The 11,278-nt window shown below is 32.5% G+C and overlaps 1 protein-coding gene across 1 annotated transcript; it reads right to left on the bottom strand.

Moving 5' to 3' along the window:
* Positions 1-331: 331 nt before the first annotated feature.
* On the bottom strand, positions 332-10,950 carry LOC112524924 (LEAF RUST 10 DISEASE-RESISTANCE LOCUS RECEPTOR-LIKE PROTEIN KINASE-like 1.2; the record flags this gene model as incomplete). The annotated part of the gene is made up of 3 exons (XM_025134867.1): positions 332-1,451; positions 1,702-1,998; positions 10,239-10,950. Coding segments are annotated over 3 exons (1,926 nt in total), but the record flags the coding sequence as incomplete, so codon positions are not given.
* Positions 10,951-11,278: the final 328 nt, after the last annotated feature.

Here is an 11,278-nt window from a genome sequence, read left to right as displayed (position 1 = left end):
AAATCAACTATTTAAAAAAATTTATTTTTATGTAATTTTTTTAATTTATTTTTTTAATTATAAATTAATTTAAGTTTAATAATATAATAATTTATTTCTTTAGATTTTGTATATTCAAAGTGAGATGTTTATCATATATTTGATTATGTTTATCTACATTTAATTACACGAATTCAGATTTAGAGCTTTAATAAGTTATATTTACACATAATCTACTTGTAATCTTGAATTTAAGTAGCATGCATTAATAAACAGTATTTTATACATAAAAAATGATTTTAAAAAGTTTTTTGTCAAATATTTATAATATAATATAGATATATATTTAGTATGAATTTTACAATAACGTTGAATTCTATTTGATAAATACAAATCAAAAGAAATGAACGAATGAGAGCAATGGCAAAAAAGGGTTTATATACACCTCTCTTCATAAACCTTCATAGTGTACTGAACACATCAACCATTACCAAACCCTAATTTCAATATTATATATTTCATAATCCAACTTCTTAACCCCACGGACGTCCGTAATCACCCACTTGAAGTCGACATCGTAGATGTACTCCAAGCAATCGCCACCGAATCCGGCGACATCGCCTGCGACGGATTTTTCAACAACACCGCATCATCACTGATACCATCCAACACTTCGTGCTTCTCATATCCATTCTTAATTCCTTTCAGACCTTCCAACACTTGATCCATGGATGGTCTGCAGTCCCTCTCGTTTTGCAAGCATTGAAACGCCAGCTCTGCAACCCCATGAATCATCTTCCTCACCTCGTAATTGGTTTCGAATCCAAGATTCGGGTCCACGAGCTCGTGGACTGCATCGTTACGGATCTTGTTGATCGCCATATTCGATAGGTTGATCTCGTGTCGATGCCGGGTTATGTCAACCGCCGGTTTTGACGAAATAAGCTCGATTAAAACGACCCCGAAGCTATAAACATCGCTTTTACTCGTCAACTGATAGCACTCGTGATATTCGGGGTCCACGTATCCAGGGGTGCCTTGTGGGGCGGTCGAAACGTGGGTCACGTTGTCAGGAAAAAGACGGGATAATCCGAAATCAGCAACTTTTACGGTGAAGCTGTTGTCCAATAGAATATTGTTGGTTTTAACGTCTCTGTGAACGACATCGGAATGATGAAGGTAGACCAATGCGCTTGCGGTCTCTATAGCGATGCTCATTCTTGTGGTCCATGAAAGTGAGCCGGGGTTCGACTTTTCGCCGTGGAGATGGTCCGCAACGGTGCCATTTGGGATGTATTCGTACACGAGCAGAAGCTCACGCCCGTGGTGGGTGGTGCAACCGTAAAGGCATACGAGACTTTGGTGGTGCAAACCAGCGAGGATCCGAATCTCATTCATGAACTGCTCCACCCTTTTGTAGTTGTTTTCATACAATCGTTTCACCGCTACGATACGCCCGTCTCGGAGTTTCCCTGTACATAAACATAATTGTTTGATTTATATATATTAACATGTAACAGATGTCAAGATATGTTAAAACCCGTTTGAACTCCTCTCTTAAAAAAGCTTTGTGGACGTAACTGATATTTGGGTAAATCATGGAGATGAACAGCTAGAAAACCAATTTATCCGATGGATCCCGAATTTTGTAATTTTGAAAGTATTGGATAATATTATCATTTTCTCAAGATCACACAAAACAAGGATAGGTAATAAGGATACCTTTGTAGACGGTACCGAAACCTCCATCTCCAAGTTCGTTCGCGGGATCGAAATAGTTTGTGGCTTTCTCGAGCTCTTTGTACTTAAAGATTTGAACACCGTTGTAGGTTCCATCCTTTTCAGGATCCGTAATTGATGATGGAAACGAAGAAATGTTTCTTGACATGTAGGAAGAACCATAGTTAGAACGTCTCTTCTTGTTTAGTCGTCGATAGAAACAGCAAAAGAGACACACGAGAACAATCCCCAATGTGGTGCCAACGAGACCAATAATAAGCTTCAACTTCCAATTTCTACCTGAAAAGCATTGGAAAATTAATCCATCATTACCAAAACTTCACTTTGAACTTGTAAGGAGCTCACAGATCTAATTGTGTATCCATATAGGACGGGTTGTTAAAGTTTTGACGGGTTGGTATCTACTCTAACCATGCAAATGAACGAATCTGACGAACTGAATGAAAAAGATGCATACCATGTTTGTCACAATTGCTACACTGCCACTCCAAGATAAAACCTTTTCGTAGAACATGGGTATAATTTTCATTCAACAACACATTAATGCTATCGACATGAACAGGCACATGAACCAAACTCTGGCACAAATCTACCGAATAGTTGTGTTTCTTCAATATTTCGGGATGGAAAACACCAAAAGAAGACAAACGACTACCATTTTTAGAACAGTCAATGGAATATGTCATCTCCGCGTAAGGAGACGTGCAATTGTAAAAGAAGTACAAATAGACCGATAGAGAACTATAGCTAAACGGGCTTCCATCAACGCTGAAGTTTCTTAGAGGAATCGGGCACAGATTGGTTTCGTTGAAAGCCTTCATACCGACAAGATTAACAGAATTATTGGCGTAAAATATGTCTTTCACAAGATAATCGTCACCGGAGAGCATAAGAACCGGATAATTGTTTTTGCAAGTGAGATTGAATCCAGGGGATCCACAAGAAGGTTCCTGTTGTTGCAAAAGCCAGAAAGGAAAGCTTATATTGGGTCCATTTCCACAATTTTGTGGGACACAAGAGGTTGAATTGGAGGCAAGGGATAGAGACTGAACAGTTAAGTAGGCAAGAAATATGATTGTGGTGAGAATGAAGCAAGATTTGTTGAAGAAATGAAGATCCATTTGGAAATGAAGGAGTGTAGAACAGAGAAGTGAAGAGATGCAATGAAATTTGTAAAGCTTTGGATTTGGAATCTTGTGATCCAAGTCTACAAATATATTAATATATGATATGATGCTTCTGTTTTGTTCTTAATTGATGATTACAAGTTTGAAAAAGTAGTCATCAGATATTGTAATTAATAAATATGTACATGATTGGTCTTATTGTAATCTGCTTTTCACACAATAAAGATTCCATATATATATATATATATATATATATATATATAAAAACTTAGAATGGTGTGAGAATAGGAATTAAGGTGAAAAGCGTAAAAATGGATCTAAACCCTCGATCACTTTTAATCTCACACCCATCCATGAATTGCGTTTATCACAAGAATTGATCTGGTGTATCGTATTGGTTTGTGTGTATATTATATATATATATATATATACACATGGAGTTTTATATACAAACTCTCTAATTAATATAAATCATACAAACCAATTTTCATCATCCATTTAGTCTAATAAAAATCTCATTGGTTGTTTCATCATGATTTAAAGTGTTGATAATAATGAATGTACTATGCTCATCTTTTTAAATATATGGATCATAATAAATAAAACTCTAAAAAATTTCCATAAATGGCTCAATTGATTCGTTTGTATGATTTATACTAATTAAATGGTTCACATTCAAAACTCCCTATATATATATATATAGAGAGAGAGAGAGAGAGGGGAGGGAGGTTCTGGTGAAAATCCAAAAAAAAAAAAAAACTGAACACCACCTTAGTAATCATTCATGTGGACGATATGCATATGCGCATGTAATAACTGAAGTTGTTTCTTGGTTTTTATGCATGTTATACACATGTGCATCCGTCGAGATACAGTTGCCAGAGTGTTACTCAGTTTTTTATGTTTTAACGGTTTTCTTCTGAACTTGACCCTATATATAATCTTTAATCCAAAATTATGGGTTATTGATTTATGATTAATAAGAAATGTATAATTTGGTGGTTTAAAATGTAAATCAAGAGTTGGTAAATGTTGACTTGGAGAGAGTTTAAGGTGATAGATAGGAATGGGGCCACAAATGCTTGTTTGAACCGAAAGCTTATTGAGGCTCATGTTTCCACGCCTTCACATTACACATTACGGGAAAACCGTATCATCACGCGTATACGAAAGCGATATCCCACGCTTTCTACTCTAGCTAACCCCTATTTTCCTTACCTCACTATGACGTTTTATATAATTATTTTATTAGAATTAAAAATATATAAATAAAATATTTTAATTTTAAAAAAAAGTATATTAAAAATTTACTAAAAAAAATTTATTTTTTAACCTAATAAGGATTGACCTTATGACGAAGGATAGTTAAGATGATATGCGTAAGAAGGGATTTAGACTCTTAATCACCTTTAATCTTAAACTCATCTATAAATTGTGCCTGAAACGGGGATTGCTCTGATACATCTTGGTGCATCTCATCTCGGTGTATCTCATTCTAATGTACATCCAAGGGTACAGATCTATTTTTACTCTTCTCACCGGAACCCAACCCTTGACTTTATATTGTAACAAATAGTAAAGATAATAATAGGTTAAAAAACTATAGGGTTCATAATCAACCGATAAAAATGGCTCAACCCGGTTCCGGCCAAAGGGTTTGGCCATTTTGACACATTTGAGTGGGATAAATGCATTCTTATATATTGTTAAATGCATATCTATCTATAATTTTTCTTTATGACATATATCAATATTAAAACTTATTTTTTACATTTTTAATACATTATTTAATCTGATTCTAACAAAAAAATAGATGCATATATATTATTATCCATACAATTGTTCCAGAGATTTTCCTTACTTATGTTCTATCTTTAGTAAGAAATTTCAGTATTGTAAGTATGATTTGGTATTTTAATTAAGCCATCCATATCAATGTAACTACAATATAATTTTTTTTAAACATCATATCGTCTTCCAACCCTATATTTTAATTAATTTAATTTCAGTTAAATTATTTACTGTAATTTAATATCAAGATGTTAATGTATTTACTAATATGAATAATATATGTTGCTAACAAAATCCAATTTATTAAATATATATTTTTAGAAAAACCTAACTTTAATATATGTAAGAAAATAATTGATAAAAAGGAAAAAAGAAATACTTAGAGGCCATATGATTCAAGCTAGGAATAAAAGTGAAAATCTGGTAATAAAAATGTTATATTATATAAAATTAAAAAGTTTTATTTATTTTATTCTTATTAATTATTAATTATTAATTAATATCTCTAACAAAATACCTAATGGTTTGAATTCCATTAACGTGACCGTGTGATATTTTTCCATAAAGTGTTTTTTTCACGCGCTTCCTAAGTTGACGTCAAGACTTGGTCAAATGCCACCAAAGACGAGTTGACCAATTCAATCCTAGTTTGAAATGATAATAATAATCCAACATTTATTTATTTTGTTTCATTATTTAATTACTTAAATCATTTTATAGTTACATAGTATATTTGATAATCGTCCTATATTTACTCTAAACATATAATTGGTTCAATTTTTTGGTTTTGTTATATTAATAAGCTTAAATTTAGTTTCGCCTAACGAGTAATATTTTAATAACAATATATCACATCCAGTAACATTTATTTGGTAGCTTTTCATACGAATCGACATATGAGTGGATGTGGAATGTCAGTATGGCCATTGTGGTATGGTTTTAACCAGTTTGTCTTGTGGCATATAATTTTGTTCAACTCACTTTCCTTATTCTCCTATATGTTTTGTTTAACTTTTAATTTTAAAAAGTAGCTTATTTTGTAACAATTTTAAGGTCTATTTATACGATCATGACACGCTAGAAGATATGTCAACCGTACAATCAGTGATTCCCACACAACTAGTGATTTGGAGATCAACTCGAGCAAGGAAAGTAAATCAAGACCTAGTAGGGAAAGAAAATTACTAACCCTTCCGTATGTCCTCCAATTAAATTTCGACATGTGTAAAAGTATGGAGACAGAACGTAAGTGTGGGTGATGGTTATGGAAAAGTAGGGGAATACATATATAACTAAATGATAATGGAATATAAAAAGATAGCATATCAATGTCTTATGGGTTATTTGTTTACCTATTAATAGTTTTATTAAAAGACAATCTCTAAATTGTTAAAGAGATGAATCTTGTTTAGCAAAAAAAAAAAAAGTCTGTCTAAAGGTTCTAAAACCCTTTGAATGATTTTGTATCTTGGATCTCCCTTAACCATTAAGAGTCTTAATTTCATTGTAAACAATTATATTTTATTTTGCACTATAGAGTCTCTTATTGATTCTGATCACTTAATGATTTTGCACAAAACCATTCAACAACTGTCAAACAACCCCTTGTTATTAGAGGTGATCAAGGGGAATATTGAAGGGTAACTCCGAAATTGAGAATGGTAACATTTATTGTACCTGGTTAAGAATTGGAGTTTCGTAGTAGGTTTCGCTACCAAAACATATCAGATTACGAATTACTAATAACTTGTGATCATAATTTTTAGCTGATTTTGAAAATTATTATTTGGGTTTTATACTTAAAATCTATAGAAGTGATCAAAAGAGATTGAAGGAGTCAGAAACCTGAGGAACCATGACATGGAACCGAGCGAGTAATACCATCGGGGCAGAGGCAAGAAGTAACCGAGGAAGTGATGTTGGTCCAACAAGTCCCACCGGAGCCCTCACACCGGGAACAATTCCCGCCGATGTCCACCCTATACTCAATCGGAAARCCCTGCTTCAACACCCCTGCCAACGGTGTCGTTTCATTTTGCATAAACTCATCAAATGGGATCTTCAGAACAGGGATTATAATCTCAGTCTCGCATTCTCGAGGGAAAGAGATGGATTCATTTTGAAAGAAACTCACTCTCCCACCTTCATCTCCTGAGCAATTCAGTCTATTCCTATTCGGGATAGGATCATCATCGTTCTCCACACAGAAAAAGTGTAAACCCAGAAGAATAAATCTATTCGGGATGTAAGCAAATACGGTTTGCTCAAACGAGTTAATGTTGATGGATTTYTGCCTTCTCAACGAACAAGCACCTGATTCCTGCCAGACACCATCAAGACCAATGGTGATCCTGGAAATGCTTTGGTTGATACTAAGAACACGGAAGGTGGTGTTGATAATCTCGACAGTGGTGACGCCGTCGTCTCGGCAGGTGAGATAGAATTCCGGGAGGCCACAGTAGGATGGACGAYCTTCTCCCCAGAAAGGATAGCCTATCCCTCGGGTTGTCTCACCACAGCTGTAGTGCTTGGTTGAACAGTCGTTAAACTGTTGGACGTTTTGACTGAGTGAAAAAATTGGGAATAAAGTGAAGATGATGAAGAGAGGAAGCATTGCTGTGAAGACGCAGAGAGATGGTGATGGAGATAGGAGATGGGAGATGGGAGATGCAGGTACAATTAATTGTGAATCAAAAGTGAGGTGGGTTGAAATTTCCATGGAGGACACAGCCAGACACAGAGGAGAAGAATGAAGAAACGTTTAGCTGATAGTTTTGACTTTTTGGAATGTTGACCATTCAAATAGAAATTAAAAGATGAATTTTCCTCCCTACAACAGAAGTAAATTATAATAAAATGATTTGCACAAATTTTATCATTTTTATCGATTAGTTTTACCTTTTAGTCCTTTTTAATAAGATTTATTAAAATAGTCCCAAGTCCACAACTTTAAATTTTTTTTATCTACCTTAAGGTGAAAAATATAAATTTTTTTGCAAAACTAAGTGAAAAATGTAAACTTTTTTGCGGACGAGTTCAACTGAGTCCGCATTTGTGAACGTGGTTTTAAAGACCTATAGCTATTTTGGTAAAGTTAAAAGATAAAATTGTTAGAAGATGAAATCAAACATAAAAAATAGTTATTTTAATAAATTTTACATGATTTGTTCATTTTGTATGTAAACTTTAAGATATTTCGTTTGTGTTATGTATTTTATACAATTCCTTAATAGAAAATGTATTTTTTTTTATTATTATTGTGTTTCAATGAAAGCTTATTCGATAAGCATTTATCGTCAATCAGTCTAATAGTCTAATTTACTTTATCATGTAAAATTGTACTTTATTAAAAAGGTATCATATACAGTAATTTATTTGGTAAGTGTTTATCAAGTAATATTTTTGTCGTTCTCACTTACCAGAATCCTTATCATTTTTTTACGAGTAAGATTCTCAAATCTTATCATATTTATCTGATAAGATAAATCACACAGTTTACCAAATAAACATTTAATAAACCACCCCTAATTAAACAATATATTAAGAAGATCTCCAACCCTTAATTTTATTTTCTAGACTAATCGAATCAAATAGTGATTCACCTTCAACCCATTTCTAACACCAAAACGAATATTCCAAGTATATTCTATTTTTTAACTTATAAAATTATTTATTCTATTCCAAGTATAATTATTTTGTTTTACATTTTTACTTTTATGTTTTTACAATTTTAATTTTAATTTTAGATTTTATATTTTTATAGATTTATTTAATTATATGATTAATAATTTTACAAATTCATAAACGTTATAGACTCGTTATTAAAACCAAATTGTAAAATTACCTTGTTAAGTTTCATTTTAAATATTCGATCAAAAACTATTTTTATAATAATAATTTATATATATTTTTTATTTTAATATTAATGTACATGCTTTTAAGATTATTATCTGATTATAATAATATACAGAAAACATATATATATATATATATATATATATAACATATAAATTTGTCGCTTTATGTCACGTCCTCACGTGGCGTGTAAAGCTTGAGGTTTGACCTCGTCGTCACACCATTTTGAACCATGGTAGTACCTTATCGCTACCAATGCAAGCATTATAATAATCTTCATATAATATAAGTATTCACTAATAGTGTAATACAAACGGCCATTGAGGATCGTCGATGGACTRTGGAGRTGYGTACGAGTTACGAAAATTATTAGGGTTAGRCGAATGAATTCAATCAAATTCTATATATTTATCATATTATAACTTAGAAAAATCTAAAACAAGATAACTTGAAATTCAAAATCAAAATAGAGTGTATTATTAATTAAACTTTGATTAATAAATAATTTAAAAATAAGACAGTACGATACGATATTACTGTGGTACACAAGTTCTAATTAATACCACATACCAATTAAGTTTAGATAACTGATACGATACTACCAACCAATTATATTAGTACCAACTAAATAGGTATGATTAGTATAACAATTAATTGGTTTGTTTTGGTACAAAATTAACATACCTAATTATGGAGTAAAATATTATAACTTTTACCGATAAGATATGTGGAAGTGTTGACTTTTATTGATAAACGCTTACCAGGTAAGCATTTGAACAAAAGACGTCTTAATTTTGATTAATTTGTCAATTCACTTATCTTGCAAAAATGCTCATCTTTTAGTAAAAGTTGATGACTCAATCTTAACTGACTTATACAAAACATTTTCAAGGACACTGATATAAAAAAAATACTTTTTTTATCTAATCCAATGGCTAAAGTTAATCAGGGTCGAGGATTAAATCTGGAACATGTTATTTGACAATTGAGATAACACCTCTAAGGCACAAAAAGACATATATTTAACATTTAAAATTGATTACATTTTGAATAAAGGGTTAGAAATTACTAAATATTTATTTTCAACGGTTCTCAAAATTCATTTTGTGACGTGTAGAAATTGAGATATGGTCAAGTCAACCATGAATAATATCCTACATACATATAGTCAAAGATAAGTCTTTTTTCAAATCAAATAAAATATATTATTGTTATTATTAACGTAATAAATATTAAATAAATAAACTAAAAACAAAAAACAAAGATTAATTAAGTTTTACTTAGATAGAGTTATTTGTGTGGATTAATCTGTTTTTATAGAATATAAAATTTAAAAAAGAAGTTGTTTGAAATGATTTTTCATAGATAAAAGAAACATGTTTTTTAATTGATAGGAATAACTTTAATAAAAACTTGACCGTCTGTATAAAATTATCTCTTATAAACTTGCCGAATAAATCATTTTTTATATTATTAAACAACTATATATAAGCGAACAAATAAATTGATAGTTATGTCAAGCTGATTAACCAACTAACAAGCATACCTTAAGTCAGCTCTATATGAATTGGGTRTTGACTACAAAAGGCATTGTTTTTATTTTKATCCAATCAATTAATGCCACGTCACCTAAAAAAGCTTGACTATTTCAATATAATTAGTAATCATAGACGTGATGTCTATAAAATCAACTAACACAGGGGTAAAACTGGAATTTAATTCAAGTGGGAGTCATGATGAACGTACCTTTGGCCTCGCAGTCGTCCGTCGTGGTTCTACCATCGGAGCAAAAGCACATGGACTYCGACGTCCTGTTATTGTAACCGCACCGCCCATTCGAYTCTTCGCACTTACTGCAACTCTCCAGCCTCCACCACTTTAGCTCGAATCCTCTTCTCAACACTTCACCGAATTCCCTTGCAAGYATATCTTCATCAAGAACGCTAGTATTCAATACCGTCTGAACCACATGCTCCTCGCATGAGTAGTTCCTCCAATCGAAATCCTTCGTCTCCAAAGTGATAACATTAACGCACGACTTTCTTCTTCGGGAATCCAATTCCAAACACGGTATTTCAGTTGCAAAATCAGGGATTCCGTTGCAATTAAAGTGGAAACTTAAGTTAAGGTTATAAGATGTGAAATTGAACGGCAACGATTGAAAGTCAATGTTATGGCTCACCCTTGGGCAGGGGTTGCGACCGGGGATGGGAGAAACGTCGTAATCGACGAGAATGATACTGCTAGTTTCGTAGATCAACTTATCAACATAGTAAGAAACCCGGTCGAAATCAATGGTGGGAACATCCCGTTCGGAGCACTTGATTCCGAAACCTTGATATCCGCAGAATTGGGTCTGATCATCGTGGATCCTCCAAAAAGGGTAGCTGATGGTGATGTTACCACAATKATTATATGAAGGGCAAGTGGGGTAAGTTGTTGCATTAGATTGAGCAGCGATGGAGATGAAGAAGAAGAAGAAGAAGGGGAAGAGGAGGAGAAGAGAGAGGAAGAGGGGGTCAGCCATGGTTTTGGAAATGATGAGAGAACAACTCCAACACAGCACTCTTTATTATATTGTGTATATATTTGTTTTTGAGACTTTTCAACATAAAAACACATATTTTCCACAAACCAAATTTCTTTAGTCAGTAACGAGAGTAGTAGTTCGCGATACAATGAGATATATTTTGATTTAATATTTTATTTTATATTTTTTTATTTTAGTTTATGTTATAATACGGTTTTATATGATTTTAAGAAAAATATAATTTTGTTAAATTCAT

The sequence above is a fragment of the Cynara cardunculus genome (genome assembly GCF_001531365.2).
Source record: "Cynara cardunculus var. scolymus isolate 2C chromosome LG 13, CcrdV1, whole genome shotgun sequence".
Classification (NCBI taxonomy): Eukaryota; Viridiplantae; Streptophyta; class Magnoliopsida; order Asterales; family Asteraceae; genus Cynara; species Cynara cardunculus.
The sequence above is the reverse complement of the archived record's forward strand: the minus strand, read 5'-3'. Positions and strand labels throughout refer to the sequence as shown.